General features: G+C 36.9%; 1 protein-coding gene across 2 annotated transcripts in view; it reads right to left on the bottom strand.

The window, feature by feature from the left end:
- smpd3 (sphingomyelin phosphodiesterase 3) overlaps positions 1-19,050 on the bottom strand; it is a 69,619-nt gene that overhangs the window by 12,352 nt on the left and 38,217 nt on the right. For both annotated transcript variants that reach the window (XM_042413009.1, XM_042413010.1), the window contains exons 5-7: positions 6,221-6,296; positions 1,247-1,408; positions 36-125 (exon numbers count right to left, since the gene is read on the bottom strand). In XM_042413009.1, the coding sequence (XP_042268943.1) occupies positions 36-125; positions 1,247-1,408; positions 6,221-6,296 (328 nt within the window). The remainder of the gene's footprint in view (positions 1-35; positions 126-1,246; positions 1,409-6,220; positions 6,297-19,050) is intronic.

Consider the following 19,050-nt stretch of genomic DNA (forward strand, 5'->3'; position numbering starts at 1 on the left):
TTTGTGTGTGTGTGTGTGTTTGTGTGTGTTGTTACCCAGAGCCCATGGTTTGTCCTCCCCTGGCCCCAGGCGACACGGGTCCTTGTATTGAGTAAAAAGTGCATGCTGCTGCTCCAGTTTGTCCTCTGGAAAAAACACAAGGGCACACATAGAGGACAAAGTTGCATTATTCCTTTACTTATTTCTGCTTGGGAACAGGAGTAATAAATAAAGCTGTTTTTGTATATTTCAATGTTTCTGTTATTTGGTCACGTGAATGAGAATGTGAATGTGAGGAATTATTGTTTGCATAAAGTATATATCCTTCTTCCCAACCTTCAATTTGTAGTTATTCATTCTTCAACCTCAACAAAAAACTAATCTTAAGACTTTTTCTTGCAGATGTTGACACTTGTCTTACCTATTTAGGTAACCTATGTTATGAAACAAAACCTACGGAAATTCATGAGATATTTATCTGAATAAAGAGTTTTAATTTGATGACATTCCAGGATAATCGGTAGAATCCTCTTCTAGATTGTATTAGAAATACAGAATATGGGTTTTTTAACATTATATTACATTACATTTATTTGGCATGTGCTTTTGTTGGAAGTGACTTACAATAAAAGTGCTAAAACTCTGTGGGACCAAAAACAACATGTTATCCAAAATTCGCTATGTAACTGGTTGTTGCTTTGGTCTGAATGAGCAAACAGCTAATCACAGAAGTGGAATTGTGAATAAAACACTGTTAATGGCTATGAAATAAAAACAGATTTTGGAAAAAGGAAATTCCTGCTGGAATGAAAATTACCTGTAATATGTTTTCCTGATAATGAGCTGAAACATGTATTGGATTATTTCAGCATTTTATTGTTGCTGCATTTCTTCATATAAATAATGGTATTTCCTAATGTATTTATTTATTAAATATTTGACACTAGGTATTATTTAGTAACTGTGATATCACATTTGAAACTGAAAGAAACTGATTGCACTAAACTTCATTATGGGAAAAGCAATAATCTCATTGTTATGGGTGATGGGTCATGTGTTTCTTCATTGTAGTTCATCTTCAGGATTTTCCCATTAATGGTAAATGTATTAATCATTTCTTATTTTTCACTGTAAAAACCTTGGCACCATGCAGCTAGCTGTGTCAGAACTACAAGAGGTCTTGTAGAGATCATGTTGTTGTTTGAACTGGTAGTAATAAAAATAAAATGTGCGATTTGGAATGTATTGATTCAGCCCCACTGCGTACCTGAAGAGCAGTTGTCAAAGTTGAGGTCTCCCAGGATGACATCAAAGGCCACCAGATCTTCCAGCACCTTCTCTCCCTCAGGTGGTTGTGATGAGGATTGGCGAAACTCTGCGCCCCACTGGAGCAACAAGTCCAGCTGCTCACATCGCACAGAGGCATCACCTGGCAGACGGTGCAGTGGGTGTAGGGGAAAGAGGGAGCAAGCAGGGAGAAAGAGAGAGAAGATGTCATAAAATCACCCCAGCATGTAACTGACCTGAACTGATCTGGAAAATAGAGCGTAAGAAAGGAAAAACTAGGGATAGAGAGCAGTTTTGTTTACCAAATATGAAATGATATATGTTATGGGTGAGAATATCACTGGATATGTCATGTACACGATAAAAAGTATCAGTTATCATACAATTTACTACTATACAATATAACACATCTGGATATGATATGGTATGATACAAAATTAAACAATTTATAATACAATACAACACAATAGGACACAATATGATATGATAGCTACAAAATTATATGTTATGATACTATACAATGCAATATATGATACAATATGATACATTACAATATGTAACGGTAGAATACGATATATTACAATACAGTTCATTATGATACAATGTATTACGTTACGATACAATACATTATGATAACTTCACAATACAGTATGATATGTTATGAAATGATATGTTACAATGTGTTATGATATGTTGCAGTACATTATGATATGATATATTACATCATGCTAAAATATGTTCAGAATAGAAATGATAATACAAATTATGGTATCATAATAGGGGGCAGTGTCATATATATGAAGCAGCATAGTAAACTGTGCTGCTTCATATATAACACTCCCATAACTACTGATTTTTAAATTTTAATGTGTATTACAGTAACATACTTCTGCACTAGTTATATAAAACCTTAAATCTATTGGTTTCTTGTTTTTTTTAAGTTTTACAATGTGCTGTCTTCTCTTTTTACTGCACAAAGACATATACATACTGTATATGTTGCAGGTTGTAACTACAGATTTGTGCACACAACAAAGTCCTGTTCTTATTTTTTTTTTGTAACATTTTGTTCACTAAGTTGTTGGTTTGTTACTAATTTTAGTGACATAATATTAAGTCACTTTTGGTTCTATTTTGCTTTGGCAACATTTGCCTCTGTCCACTCCTGCCAGTAAGCAGATAAATAAGAGTTAGAGAGAGATGAGAGGAGGTGAATAGAGGGAGGCAGTGGGTGAGAGAAATAACAGCTGAATAGTGGAGAGTGTGAGAAACAAAGAGGTGTCAAGATATTGGTGGGTGAGTAGGTGGCTTTGGCTTTGATTACTCTCAGCTCCAGCTCAAGTACATGTGAAATGTAATGTTTCTTTTTTTCTTTTTGTGTTACTGGATCACGAAGAGAAAGATGAAGCTGGGGGTTGTGGGGGTGTGTTTGCTGTACATTTGCCTATGCATGTGTGTATATGTGTGTGTATTTGTGCGTGTGTGTACTTGATTGTCTCAGCTTGGCTTAGCTCTCTCTGTGCAAAAATGTATTTATGAGGAAAACTTGCCCAAAAAAACTTGGATGATGTTAATTTATATATTTGTAACCTAACAAAAATCCACTAAAAGCTCTAAAGTAAAGTAAGTATGACTAGGATAAAATTGGAAAATATAATTGAGTATTGCTGCCTTCTTTTGTCTGACTTTGGAAGATGAACCTTGTATCTATTGCTCTCAGCATTTAAAAGTTGTTAAATGATTCATTAAAACAGTCTTTGTGAATTCACAAATTTGGGAATTTCCAATTAACAACCAGGAAGTCAACAAAGCGGTAAATACCGGTGGGAAATTCAGTCAAGTTCAAATGAAACATGATGTTTCACAACACATGATGGCAAACAGAAATTCAGGTTAGTAATACATACAGCATATTCACGTAACTTTCCATCATAGTGTGTGATGACTAAATGACTATCACATGTAATGATGAGCAACATGATTAAGCTGCTAACATGACCAAATCAGCAGGGCCTCCATTATTTACTGTGCATCTTGCTGTGTCTTTTTAAATAATTAACTTCATGTGGTCTATTTCCAAGTGACCAAAGAACAATTGAAAATAACGTTGGGGGGACAGATATGCCACTCACCACTGGTCAGGGTAATGCAAAAAACAAAATACTACACCCTTCCAAAAAGGAATATGCTAACATGTCACAATGTCAGGCTGAATAAGGGGAAACAGCTATTCTACCACAATGACATAATTCCTTAGGTTGACAAGCCTCTAAAACACCTTTGTGATTAATGGGAACACTAAAACTCATCAAATGAAAAATAATTTAAATCAGCCCTTATATTGTTCCCTTCCATTCATCACTTATTGTGTGGAAGTATGGTGCAATACATATAACACAAATATAAATCCAATTTTAATACTTCAAAATACCTACAAGAGAAACTAAATTAATGAAGAGAAACTAGAGAAACAAAAGCAAAAATACTTATCAAGAACCACCCCATGCATATTACAGGAAATGCTTTACATTTCAGGAACTTGGTAGATCCTGACACAGTACAGACCATGTATAAAGCCAAAAACAAATTACTACCTGAGTACCCAAGAGATATTTAAAATGAGAAAACCAATATAACTTAAAAATAATGTGCATGTTTAATAAACAAGGGCTCAGGACTAATGTAAAAAACCATGTATTTCTGTTTAAGTGGTGAATTTATGGAAAAGCGTCACCAGTAAATGTGTGGGACACTTTCTCAGTGGACAAAGGAAAAATGTTTTTAAACTTTGAATGAATGAGTACGATGGGAATAGTGTAAAAATGTTGTCCGATGTTACCTTTTGACGTTAAATACGTTTTCTAAAAAGTTGTAGCTTGTAGCCAACATATTTATTTTTTGAAGTCATAGGAAAATTGTCTGCAAGCAATTTGCATTTTTGAAATTGTAGAGGAAATATTCTCCACACAGAACAGAGAAAACTGTCCGTAGCACTTGAATGATTTCTATATCTAACCATAACTTCTTTGTATCCATTGCTGACAGAGTATCTGATTGTGCTCATCTGACATATAGAGTTCCTCAAGGGTCAATCCTGGGGCCTCTTTTATTCTCCCCTTATGGCGCATTAACCATCAGTTTGACTGTGTTTCTTATCAATGCTATGCTGATGCTGTCCAGCTTTATGTATATGTGAAACTTAAACTTTCAAATCTGGCCATTTTACACAACTTTTTTAAGGAGATTAGTGCCTGGGTGTCTTACACTTTCCTTCAGTTAAATCAGAACAAAACTGAAGTTCTGGCCTTTGCCCCAGATTAGACGAATTAGAAATTTTACATCAGCACTTCGCTGGTTCCCTGGCTTCTAACTCAAAGGTTGTTTCCAGAAACATGGGGGTCATTTTTGATTCCCACTTAAGTTTTGAGAAACAACTTAAGTCATTTATTCTTTACTGTCATTTTCAATTAAGAAACATTACCAAACAACTCTCCTTCTTATCTCTGCAACAACTCAAACAAATAATCTATTGTTTTGTCTCCTTACATCTTGACTATTGTTATGCACTCTATTCTTGTTTAAGCGAACAAGCTACCACAATTAGTCAGTTCAAAATTCTGCTGCATGATTACTAAGACTCCACAGTTTTCACTCTAGTGCTGGCTCATTAAACTGGTTTCCTGTTACATTTGGGATTTAATTTTCTAAGTGCTTTTAAGGCGTTACACATTTTGGCTTCATCATATATCAGTGAGTTGCTGATCCCATATAGGTCCACTAGGCCTCTCAGAGCATCAGAATAAGTGCTCCTGCAAGTGCCGTCCCATGCTGTGGTCATTGAACATTTTCTGTCCTGGCTCCCAGATCATGAAACAAGTCATCAAACTCTGCTGAGTGTTTTAAATCTCAACTCAAAACCTATTCAGTCCCAAAGACATTTATTAATGCATCCTTGCCCTGATTTATCCCTATTCTTTAACAACAAGATTTCACTGAAACACACATTGATAAAATTCCTACTACTGCTGCTGCTATAGTACTGATGCTACAACCAGGAGCTTTTACACACCTGGGAAGCTGTCATAACAGGTGCGTAGGAGAGGAACAGCACACAAGACTCGCTCATATCAGCACTACACTCGTATAGTACTCTAGACACTAGACAATGAATACTATACTAAATGTCGAATCAGATTACTTTCAGATAAAGATCCAACCATTTACAGCCAGTTTAGTATTATTTTTTTCTTAAATATATTTTCTGTATGTGAGATCTTCTGTCTATAAGATTTCTCATAAAAAACTCTTTCTTCCCAGAAAAAAATCAGGTCTCAGTGCTCCTCCCCCTTTTTTCCTCCCCGTTCTCCCTGTCTTACTCCACATCCAACTCCCCTCCCCCCAAAGGCTTTATGTTTGATGTATCTTTAGAAACAGCCCTGGCACTGCTATATTTAGACCTGTGAGAAGCGTAGGAGGAGCCCAGAATAGCAGGCGAAGGTGGGAGAAGTGTCTCTGGTAAAAAATGAGGGAGGCATCGACCGGAGGCTTTAAATAGGGCTGTGACGCCTTAAACAGCTTGAGCCAGTTGCCATGGGAACAGCAGGAGGAGGAACGCAGGGGTTTTGATGCGCCCATTTATCTAGCTATCTGGACATACAAACACACACACACACACACACACACACACACACACACACAAATGGCTATGTGTGTCGCTGTATTATTGTTGCTATCTGGCTGTCCTAGAGCCAGACAATTACAAAGACACACGCACACAGAGCTAAGATCCACTCTTAGTACTAAACAGCCTTGAAAAGTGAAAGACAGTGTCATGGAAATCATATAAATACATTTATATGTGCATGTGCATTCAGTTGTGTGTATGAGGATGTGTGTGTGTTTTGAGAGATAAAGAAAAACAGTGAGAGATGGAGAGTTTGAGTTTTAATTGTACCTTCTATGGCGTGGAGGTGCGTACACGTGAGATATCCCACAACCCTTTGCTCCTGATGGGAGGTGCCCACGTGAACCTGCAGGGGACCAGAGACAAACATGACATGATGTCAGTGCACTGTGTTCAAAAAAGCAATATCAAAACCCACTTAACAAGTGTTTGCGTATGTAAAACATGCCAGGTGTGAAACTTTATTGATCCCTGTGGGGAAACTGAGTCATTACAGCGGTGATTTAATAACAGCAGTTAGGGGTGCAACGTAACAGGAGTAGGGGTTCCTGGGAGAAGAAAATAATGACAAATATGTACCATGTGAAAATATACTAAAGGTGTGAAGCATTAGAGAAGCACATTGCATTCACCAAAGAAAAAAAAGGAGACATATTTATGTAATGTTGTTAAGACTTCTGTATGTTGTAATTATGACTTAACAGCTGACAACTGAAAAAAAATCTCACAATTATGTGTCTTTAAATGATAACGTTATAATATGTATATGTATGTATTATGAGATCTGTTTCTTTTAATAATTATGTTGCATCATAATTATCATCATAAATATTATTATCATAAGTTACATATTTTGTAATTACAAGATCCTTATCTAATAATTATGAGATATTTCTCACCATTACATGACTGTAATCTGAATTTCAAAATTCATATCTAATATTTTTAATATATATATATATGTATTATAAGAGATTAATCTTGTATTTATGAAAAAACATAATTTAGATACAATCTTGTAATTATGACATAATCAATAATTACATTATTTTATAATTATATAATAATTATGTACATAATTACAAGATGAGATCCTGAAATTCAAGATCCATGTCTCATTATTACATATAGTTTCTGAATATACATATACTTCTATATATGCTATATATACACCATATCTATAATGTATATAGATATAGTCTCTTGTAATTATGAGATTGTATCTATAAGATATTTATGAGATACATGATGAGATTATGAGATTCGTCTTGTTACTATGAGATTCTAAGTCATAATTAATCAATAAGGCCTTCAATTTTTTTTCTTTATGTGGATGCAATATGATTTTATCAAGCATATTCATATCATAATTAGAAGCATATCAACATCTGTCACATTAGAAGGGTATGGGAATATGGAGAAAAAACACAGAGCATGTAATAGGTCCTTTCATATGTATGGAAAGTGTGTGTTAGTATATATGTTACTGGAAATACCAGTTAAACTATAAGCATGTTTTAAATAAATAGAATTTATTCAATTGAATATTTAAATTAAATAGAAATAACATTTGGATTGAAGCACTCTGAACTGAACTTTTGTAACTTATAGAAAAAAGGTATAAATGTAAATGTTAATAAGTTTACAGATAATATTGTTGTCGTTATTTTAAATCAGTTTGTACACACATATTTCTCTGCACTGATTGTGCTCTAATAGCTGATTGCAGTCTGCTGCAGCTGGAGCATTAGCATGTATTTTGATGCTGTTGACTGATGTTACTAAAAAAGGGGACGATGCAGTGAGCATTGCTGGAAAAATGCTGTCTACAGTGTGTTGTATTGTCTCAGCTGATCAGCATCCCAACATCCAGACATTTGCCTGTTATGTGCAGTTTTACACATATTGTGGCAAACATTTGTAGTATACTATGAAAAAACTGGGCTACAGAAATGTTCTGTCTCCCATTTAAAGATTTTTTCTTGGTTTAAGTCTCATAAAACACATCATGCTAACTGCATGGCTAATATATAATAATGATGGATTGCCACAGTCATGGTCACCAGTGGATGAATCCTAAAGACTTTGGTGATTCCCTGACTTTTCTCTAACACCACTGTAAGGTTCCGTTTTTGCTTTGTAGCGTAAAATGTCCCGACAATTATTGGATGACTTACCATCAAATTTGGTGCACACATTCATGTTCCCCGCAAGAATATGTAATATTTATTAAGTGCTAATTATCAAATGCTAATATGCTAAATTAAGATGGTGAACATGGTAAACATTATGCCTGCTTAGCAGCAACATGTTAGCATTGTCATTGTGAGCATGTTAGCATGCTGACATTAGCTTTCATTTTTGTTTATTCATTCATTCAAGGTTTTCATTATCCAGACATATTCTGAATCACTGGTATCTATGATCATACCAATAGGTATGATCATAACAAATAGAACAAATAGAAAAAAAGCAGTTTTCTACATAAAGATGGTGTTGATTATTACTTGAAAAAATATGTTTGATTTTCCCACTGACATTTGCAGTCTTGACATTTTTCACTGCATTATGAATGGCTTGCCATGGTCCCAGGGGCGCAAAACATTCTTCATCAGCAGGAAAAAAAAGTCAGCTATTGATCATTGTAAACAAAAGGCTTCTATACTGATACCATCTGCAACAACTGCAAAATAACCTCTGGTATTTTGCTATCATCACCAGTGTCTTCAATGTAATACTCCACTGAAAGACCTAAAGATGATGTATCTGGGTTGGAGTGAGCCTACACGTTTGGGGAAAACTAGTCTTGTCAACAAAACTATGTGAAGTGAACAAACAGTAGTTGAAAAAATACAAATTGTTTGGGCTGTTCATTCTTTACAGTCATGTTGTTTGAAATATCAAACAGCATGATTCTAAAGTGTGATGTTCTGCACCAGAGGTAGGCTGAATCAATCAGCGTGAGCTAAACACAGCACTAGAGATATTATTTTTTCAACACATCCTCATACACTTTATACATTTTTTAGTACTTCTTGCCAACCTCAATTTCTCCACTCCCCAGGCAGCAGAGTGTGAGCAAAGCAGCAATATATTCAACATCACTCAAGGTTTAATCAGACACCTTTAGCATCAGTGTTTAGAAGTCCTTCAGCCACACAGAAACATAACACAGAGCCAGGCTAAGGATGAGTCTGGCAGCTCTGAAGTGCTGGTGGGTGGATACAGACTGATGAGGAGGAGGAGGAGGAATAAAGGGTTGCAGAGAAAGGGAGATGTGATTGTGGGTATGGTTAGTTTGAAGTGAGAAGGCGTCTGGGTGGAGAACATCTATAACAAGACAGAATACACCCTCATAGAGGCCAGCTTAGAGTCACCCTTGGACAGGAATATCATAAGAGGTGAACTGCTCCTATAGAAGTCATAGAATTAGACCTCCGTTTACTACCGAATGTAAGTAACAATCCATAAATGGAGCATTTTTAACCAAAAGTGACTATTGCCAGTCGCAACATTATAGTAATTCAATGTGCTGTTATCCAGTTAATACATCTGCTGCCCTAAAAGCTCACTGTCTGGTAGGGTTTTTGCTCAGAATAATCCTCTGACAAGCAGGAAAACTACTTTCACCTCTCTGCTCTTTTATTTAACAGAAGAACAGCTGGTCTTTCTGTGTTGAGTCTGCATGTTCTCCCTGAGCCAGTGTGGGTTTCCACAAGGTGCTCTGTTTTGAATATGAATGTGTATGTTTTTTTATATATTCCATGGTAGAAAAGTAACCTGGATGGATGGATGGATGGAGAAGCCACAGCCACTAATGCTAAACAGAGCAACTTGCACTGACTCAAACTTTATCATGAGTAAGTCCAAGGATGAGAAAAAATGAAAATCACTTTATAGGATTTTTTATAGGATCTGTCAGTCCTATCAGTTATGATAGAATATTACTCACTATTTTCATTGCTGAGATCTGGCAACTCCAATAGCCACAACTTTACAATAGAGTCCATTACGTCAAGCAGCACAGGTTTGAAACAAATACAGAGTTAAATTTCAGTATCCAAGCAATTTATTCGGAAAAACCCCAGAGTGAATGCATCCCAAATGTCTGCTGTATTCACCTATTCCCTTTTAAAACTGCATGAGACCACAATTATGGCAGGAATGGTAGATTTAATGGATGTCGGACAGTTGGAGACAAAACTTTAAATCTGGATTAAATTATTAATTTTTGCTACTTTGGGGCAGCAGAAGAATCTTTAAACACAACATTGACCTATTATCACTTTGTAAAGGTGTGAACAAGTAAGCAAACAGCTGCCTATGTACAAATCCAGTATGGCCATGGTGAAAGATTAACATCCATTTCGAGTAGTGTTTCCACCTGAAGAAATCCAATATCCACTCTAAGATATCTGGCTTTTAGCAGCTATATGCTCCACTAAATCCATCAGCTAATTGCTAACTTTGTTTGTCTGCTGTTTGGTTCTGGGTAGGTATTGTACACTATGCCCATCAGAGCTTTTTTGCTCAGAGCATATACTGCTGCTGTGGGAAACAATGCTGATGGGAGTGGTGAGACTGAACCATAGCAGTAAAGTTGTGGGCTGTACAGAAACCAGAACAATGAGCTGAGGGGAACTTCAGAGTTGAGTGATAATTCTCTGTGGTTTGTCATGAGGAACAACACGTTTCATATTAGTCATGGTAAATTCATCCATTGTTAATATGAAAATATTGATAAGTGCAGCTTTAAAGTGTGGACTTAAGAACAAGATTGAAACAAACAAACAAAAAACAAGACTTAAAATATGAACACTGCTTATTCTATATATATATATATATATATATATATATATATATATATATATATATATATACATTCTGTAAAGTTAACTACTTTGATGTTTGGTTGCTCACTAGCCATTTTCCTGCCTCTTACCTCAAGCAGCAGTAACTTAAAAACATATCTGATGTGTGATGCTCTCAATCAGTTAAAAACAAATGTGCACAATTTACGATCAACTCATGTCTACTATAATGAAGAAAGAAATCAGTATTTATCTCTTTGGCGACTTAGCTACAGTGTTACAGCACCCCACAGAGGACAGGACTTTCATTTAGACAAATGGAAACTGATTGCCAATAATGTTTTGGCTTGGTATCTGTGCGGAGCTCCTAATGAAAAACCCTAAAAACCATAATAAAGCATTAGCCTAATTAGCCTGACTTTAAAACCAAACACAAAGCTCACACTGTAGACTGAAGCACAGTAAATATACCTTACAAAGGCCATACATTTCCCTCCAAAGATTTGAGGCACTAATTCAATTACTCTTAATGGAATAAGTGTCTAGAAGAGCAAAAAAACACTTGTCCAATTTTCTTAAATGCACTAACAGATGGTACATTAACTTTTCTAATAATGTTGAAAAAGGTGTGAGTCAATGACTGTATTAGTAGGTTGAAACCTGTATTACTGTATATTTTACTTTCCATATTTCCATACACAATAAATATTACATCTTTAGTAATCCATGTTTAAAGGAAAAGTTTGACATTTTGGGAAATATTCTTGATGCTTTTTGAGAGTGGTATTGATCCTCTCATTTAACTCAGCAAGACGGCAAAGAAGCGAATTTCCCAAAAGATCAAACTATTTCTTTAAGTACTAATATTCCAACTGTAATTAGATCCATAAATTACAGTGGTAGTTTTCCCACTGAGTCTGCTTTAACCACTATGTGTAATAATTACAAAAATAATATAAGACCCACATTTGATTCTGTTACATGACTTAATTCCTTCATTGCTTTTACTTTTGCAGTTTGAGTTCACAGGGAGCATTAAAGTTTCATCGGATCATCTTATCCTGTCTTGTTTCCCCCATCTCTCCTGACTCTGTCCTCATTCCTTCCTCTCTCTCTCTCTCTCTTCCTTCCCCTCTGCTCTTCTCTCTACCTGCATGCTGTGCTCTGTATTAATATTTCAGGGGCTTATCTATGCTTCAATAGGTGTGTGTGCACTCTGAAACTGACAAGAGGCCTGAAGAATTTCTCTTGTGTGTGTGTGTGTGTACGCACTCATGCATGCAAGAAAGAATAGACTCTCAATGTGTTTGTATTGTCAGTGGTCTCTGCAGAAGAAGAAGTTCAGATGATGCCGACGCTAATTGGAGTTCTGTGTAGTGACACAGGAAAGCCTCAACTGGAAGCAATTTATACTGAAAAGTGTTTCTCCTTCTGCTCTGTATGAATAAAAATAACATGGGATGAAATTAACTGCATTTCTTTAAAAATAAAACAGAAAATGAATCAGAGTGCAAGATATGAGATGCTAAAACTTCCCAAGACTTCCTCTTATTATGGGGTATTGAAAAAGAACTGAGCGGAACTGAAATGAGCTGTGAGAGGCGATTTCACACTGGAAGCCGAGCTGATTTATGAAAGCCTGATTACAAAACCTTGAAGGCTGCTGTAACTAATTACCTTAACTTTACCATCAGACGAGGAGTGAAGATTTCACCTTGCATTACTTGCATGAGATTGATTGCTTCACTTGAAAACCAAGCAGCCAGATTGTCTTGATGACAGACAGAGGGCAGAAAGCAGCAGGGTGACAGATGAGCTATGGTTTTGTTTGTCGGTCTGTCCAGGTGAATAAAACTGCAGACATTCTTAAATTTGAAACCTTTCACTGTAAGTTTGGCAGCAGTGATATCTTTAGGGAATATAGTGTAGTCAAAGGGTGTTTTGCTGCTGTAAATCCTATGGGGTGCTAGAGATTTACTGGTGTCTGGATAGTATCCTGAATGCAGCTGACTGCTTTAACTTTACTGTGGCAGACAATTTATTACTTAACTTCTACCTTTTCTAAAGCAAAGTTGCTTTAATTTCACTCTTTTTTATTAATTGAGATATTTTTAAAGTCTTACCTCCCAAGTCAATCAAAATAAGTTCAAATGATGTCTCAGGTAAATCGATACAGGTCAAGTCTAAAGTCAGTTGCAACAGATTCAACTCATGTCAGCAGTCAATCAAGACAAGTTCAAGTCAAGCCTTGGTTCAACTAAAACAAGTCTAATTCAAGTCTTAAGTCAATTGAGACAAGTTCAATTTCAGTTGTGAGACATAAATTAAGATGAGACTTTCAAGTGCCAGGTCAAGTCCTTAGGCAAGTCCAAGTCAAATCTCAAGTCCTTGTTTTGCTAAAGTTGAGTCTCAGCTATACAGCTATATCATATAGTAAACACTGGAAAATTGAGTAGGAATTGGATCATTTAACGTTTGTATAAACACAGCTAATCAATAGTGAATAGAGGGAGATTTGGGGAGTTCTCCCATTGATTTCCATTCTAAAAAAATCTAGATTTGAGTGTGTCCCTGTTTTGAAGCCTAATCCGTAGTAATGCATTTAAACTGCATATTTACACACACACAACCACACACACGCAACTCTTCAACCATGCACTTAGTAGTTTGAAATAATTATAAGAGGGGATAAATGTTGAGACTGAAAAGCTTTAATTACTGCGCCAGTGCTGGCTCTCTCTTTAGGGAGACATTTTTAATTAATATTCTATCTCTGCCTCTCTCTCTCTCCCTTTCTCCCTTTCTCTTCCTCTTGAGTGCGTCACTACTCCACAAGAGACAATCCAGATTTATGTTGCTGACCTGCTGCTGCTCTCCAAGTAAATACATCCATCGGGAAATTATGAGAATGTGTGTGTGCCTCTGGTTAGATTTTCTAGAGAATTAATTCATATAGGAAAACAGTTTTAACATGATTATAATTGAAAAAAAACCCAGTCTGAGGTGGCTGGAGGTCGATTTTTGACATCATGGGCTCATTTGGTATAGAATCGGTTCATTGCAATGATAAACACAAATCATATGCTAGATACTTTGACCCAAAGTGTCTTAAAATATAGTGTATTGCTGTAAGGACTAGAAAAGAAGTAGTGGTCTGCAGTTGTCTGTACAAAAAAGGCCATAACAAATAATATGTGTAAACCAGAACTGCTGAATAATTTTCTGACTTGTCAAAAAAAGGTGTTTCTCTGAATGAGGCAAATAATAATTAAAATCCATCATTGTAATACATTTCCAACATTCTCAGATGAACTCTCTGTCAAACAAAAGCATCACTATTGACGGATTATGCAAAACCCTTAACAATGTTTAGTGTTGACATACAAATGGTAAATTTAAAATGGTAACTAAAGTATGATCAAGGTTAGAGAAAGTTGATGGTTATAGCAGATAAATTATGGTTACGGTATGGTTAGCGTTAGGCAACTAAAACACTTGGTTAAGCTTAGGGAAAGAATACGGTTGCAGTTGATTAAAAGGCAAACATTAATTGCAGGATGCAAATGATGGTCTTCTGCTTTTAATTCAGACATTCCACACACCCATCCACCACCCCGACCTCCACACCACTCTCTACTTTCTGCCCCGCTACATGAACAGCACACGAGTTGCTGCCAAGTCAATGTTGGCACTGGGTGTAAAATTATGAGGTGCAGAATCGTCTAATATGGACATTCATGTAATTTCTAGGTATACTGAGCTACTCAGACTGAAGTTTTAATGATAAATAACGGTTGATCTAATGTGTCAATATGATTTCCTTCTAACACAATGGACAGTATCAAAAACAATCTATAATGCAATATCAGGTTTTAGTGTATGTTTGATTCATTTTGTAACATCATGACAAGTTGTGCATTTTTTGGTCCAATACAGTTTTTGGTCTTTCATATAAAATTTGCATATAATTAATGTCACAAGTCACACAAACTGATATTGGTTCAGGCAAGTTTTTACATTTGGTGTAATTAGAGGTATAAAGATATAAAACTGTGTGTAGGTTCAAGACTAAAATTATGTTTGGTACTGTAGAAATATGCATGTGCACTTGTCAGATTTATAAAGCTGTGCATACTCCCACAGTTAGGCATATATGGATGTAGACATTCCCTTTATCAACAGTTTGCTTTTAGACACCTCTGTAGATAAAACACAATTTCACTTATTATGTCTGTGCGACACTGGTGATGTCCTCCAACAATGCCAGAGCAGGATCATAATTTTTACACACTGAGGAAACCCCAGTTTATCACACATACATCATTTATAATACACCTTTGGCATATTACAATCAATAGCTGTAATATACAGTATGGTTACAGAAACTGACAACTTAAGGGAGAAATGTTGCATGTTACAGGAAGGTTTATGATGATATAGTGTGTTTCAAATAAAAAAAAGTAGTTAGTATGAACACTGATGCTCTAATGGCTGAACAGAAAAAGAAATGAGCGTCACCTATGGAAACTCAAACATCATCAACAGATAATCCAGGGAAGCTGGTGTTACAGCACCACCCACAGTATTTTGACCAAGCGGCAACCTCTGGGGCTGAAAAATGAAGCCAACGCCAAAGTGCCAAAAACTGCAGTTCCTTGAATGGCCACTTGAGAATGGCTTCAAAAGTGAGTCAATCCCCATAGAACTCCATGTTAAAATGCCCAACTTAACAGCAAAAATAAACATGTTTGCAGCCTGGTACAAAAAGAGTTTTGGTCTCTATAGCTAATTTCCCCTTTATGACAACTATACAGGAGGTGAATTTTTATACAACTCACCTGTTTAAATTTTATTAAGGCTTAAAGTTATTCATAATTAAGGGCGTGGCTGCTTTTTTTGGGTGCCGTCACAGGCAAGTTGCTACCACGGCGACAATGTTGGTTAGGTAATGTAACCATGGCATAATACCAGATTCACAGAGTATAGGATTAGCCGTAGCTGTCGCTATTTCAATGTGTTTTCAGTTCATGAAAGTTAATTGTAACATTTTGGTCACATAAAATAGTCTTGTTGAGTGTTTGGTTGTACTAAAAGACCCTCTAAGGAGTCGAATGTTCAGTTTTTTCCAGTAAGTACATTTTGTTTTAATGGTTCTAGCATTAGCATTATCACAGTTAGCCATAGACTGTTAATACACTGTGCGAACCAAGCTAGCAGCTAGCGTTAGGGTGAGCTCCAACCCTGTTGTCCGAATAGCATCACTTCTGGCCCCCAAAATCCAACATGGCCACAGTCAAAATGCAAACTCAAGGCTTCAAAATGGGAGTCCACAAACTAATGGGTGACATTACAGTGGCTAAGTCCATTATTTTTTACAGTCTATGGTTTTGACTGACAGGTGAAAAAAAGGACAAAAGCATCACGGTAATGAGAGCTTACTATCAAACAACACAAAATGGACAAAGGAGGGATTTCAAAGATCACCACTTTTAACAGTGACTTATGACTGAAAATCCTTGCTTGTGTTTGATATAAAAGAACAAACACAGTATCTGATAGCCGCAAAGACAAACACAGCGTGAACATCAGGTACATCAAATGAAAAGCATCTAATGAGATGCATCCCAGCTGGCGGCGAAGTGAGCCTGAGCGTCGAGTCGTAATGAGCACCAATGACCAAAAGGTTCATGGAGGGGAAGCCAGGGTTCACAACAAGATGCTGCCTTGGAGAGCTGCCAAGATGTCTGGAGGACCGAGAGGGGCGAGATATGAACAGAAGGCAGATCAAAGCCTGCAGCTGGCCATGAAACAGGCAGGTTATAAGGAAAGGCTGTAGCAAAATCTAAAGCTGAACTGTGTTACATTGATGAGAGCGACAACACGCAGATGGGACAGAGCTCACTGCAGGAAGAGATAAAAAGTGTGGTTCTTAAAAGCTCCTTTAGTATTGATGGTTTAGAGAATGGCACACAAAATGGCTCTTAACAGTGTCTCAAATGTTTATTTGAACTCTGGTTCGTTTTATTAGCTTGTTTGGGCATTTGACAATTCAAACTCAGGAAACACTGAGTGTTTGGAGACTTCAACTTTGAAAATGTTAGGTCATCACAAATTGGTTGTTTGATGGTGCCCTCCAAAATCCTCCAATGTGCATTTCAAAAATGACTCATGCAAGCATTTATGTATGTAACAACACACACTTAACAGCTGTGAGAGCACTATTTCTGTGAAACAGCAAGGACCCTGCACAAGTACCTGAATGAACACCAGAAAAAGACAATATCAGCTGTCTGTACACCTGACCTAAACCCAGTCACAGCATCAACTGGGAGGAATTCAAAGGAAAAGATCAAGGAGGACATTCAGGTATGACACCACAGAGACAGAGGTTAACATTTTCCCCCATATATGACCACATGTTATTTTGTTCCATGCTTAGGTAATGTGATGGCAACTGAACCATCATCTGAACCAGTGACTATTTTTTATCAAACTAATAATTCCCAAAGTTAACAATGAACTTTCATTCTCACAGTGGGTTGTTCCTGTATTTTTGAATAAACCAAAACAGTTTTCTGGAAATTACAGTTTCAAATGTGTCCAATATTCTGTTCTAATCATGGAGCACCAATTAATCACAGCAAAATTCTTTAAAACAAGCTGTAGCCTGTTGTTTTGTAACGGCTCATTCAGAATAAAAATCCAGACAGACTACAGCAGACAAACCAGAGAAGCAAATGTGCTCTGAGTAAACAGAAACACATTTTAACATCTGAGAATCCAAGCATGAAGGGAGATTTTACAGTAAAGGGGGCAGATATGTCAGTCATGCTGGACTTGAAGACATGTGGTTGTAGCTGGCATTATATTTCCTAGCAGTAAAGGGAATAAATTTGTTCAACATTGTTTGGTTTCCTTCGCTGTCAGTTGGGAGCATGAGCAGCTAGCATTGAGACATGTACCTGCCAGGTGGCTGACAGCCAGCTTGTCAACGGGACCTGGAATGACCTCATATAGGAGGAGGTGGTGAAAACAGGGATGTGAGGTGAGCTTGTATACTGCAGTGACAGTCAGTAGGCGGCAGGGTTAACAGAATGAAGCTGTCAGCATGCAAGCTGTGATGAAGTGTGTCTTTATTTGATCTGGTATATGTAAGGGCATGTACGGACACAAACAAAAAAAGGCTCACACACACATACACACAGTACATACAGGTACCCATCCTCATCATCAGGTCACATAAAGAAGTGGATCCGGCCCAGCAGGACCTGGATCCAATCCAGACTCACATCCTGACAGTCACAGAATGAGGCTGATTAATGAACTTTTTTCTCTCCATGGAGGACAGACAACCTGTGTGTGTCTCTGTGTATTTTCTTCTAATACAGAGTAAGAAGGACTGCAGGTCCAAAGAATCACAAACAGGAAGAAGTACATTGGTAGCTGCTGTAGAAACCCCATCACACTGCATTAGTGCAGTGGTTGACGTGTCATAAACCCATCTGGCTTCCTGGGCAGGCACAGGGGAACCACTATGAAAGTGCCTCCTCTATGCATTAAGACTGCACATAATGTCATGTCACATCTACATGAGATCTGTCTTACTGCTGAAAGTCTCTAATGGACTCCAGGACTTAAAAGTTACGGTTGGCACACGTCAGACTGCAATGGGAAACATGACAGGATCTCCCTCAGTGACGGTTGGGAGGTGGAGCAATTCTTGAGTCTCCATATATGATCACTTTATGAGCAAGGAGGGTTTTCAGTGTGTACAAATGCGAACGACAAATCTTAATAGAGAACTAATTCAGAGCTCACATCAAAGTGCTGCGCTGACTGCAGAATAATGATTCCTGGACCACAGAAATAACTTCCACACAAGGTATACAATGGAGTAAACCAATCAATTACAGTAAGTAACTGTGAATAAACCTGTGGTTAGTGAATATAAATGACTGTTATAACCGATTTTTAATTTAATACATATCTTGATGGGGGAAAATTAAAATATGTCATCAGTTCTTAAATTTGATAATGTTTTCAAAGTCTTCAACATCACATTTGTCAAGAAATCATCTTATTTCTAAATATGTTTGAAGCCGTGTTATTGACGTGGCTTTATGGATGGCAATATTGGTCTGTCAATCCTTCCACCACTTTGGTCCAGACTGAAGTATCTCAACAACTATTAAATTGAGTGCCATAAAATTTTGTACAGACATTCATATTCTCCAGAGGATGAATTCTACTGACTTTGGTGATCCTCTGACTTTTCCTCTAGCATCACCA

Source organism: Thunnus maccoyii, chromosome 5 (assembly GCF_910596095.1).
Source record: "Thunnus maccoyii chromosome 5, fThuMac1.1, whole genome shotgun sequence".
NCBI classification, from domain to species: Eukaryota; Metazoa; Chordata; class Actinopteri; order Scombriformes; family Scombridae; genus Thunnus; species Thunnus maccoyii.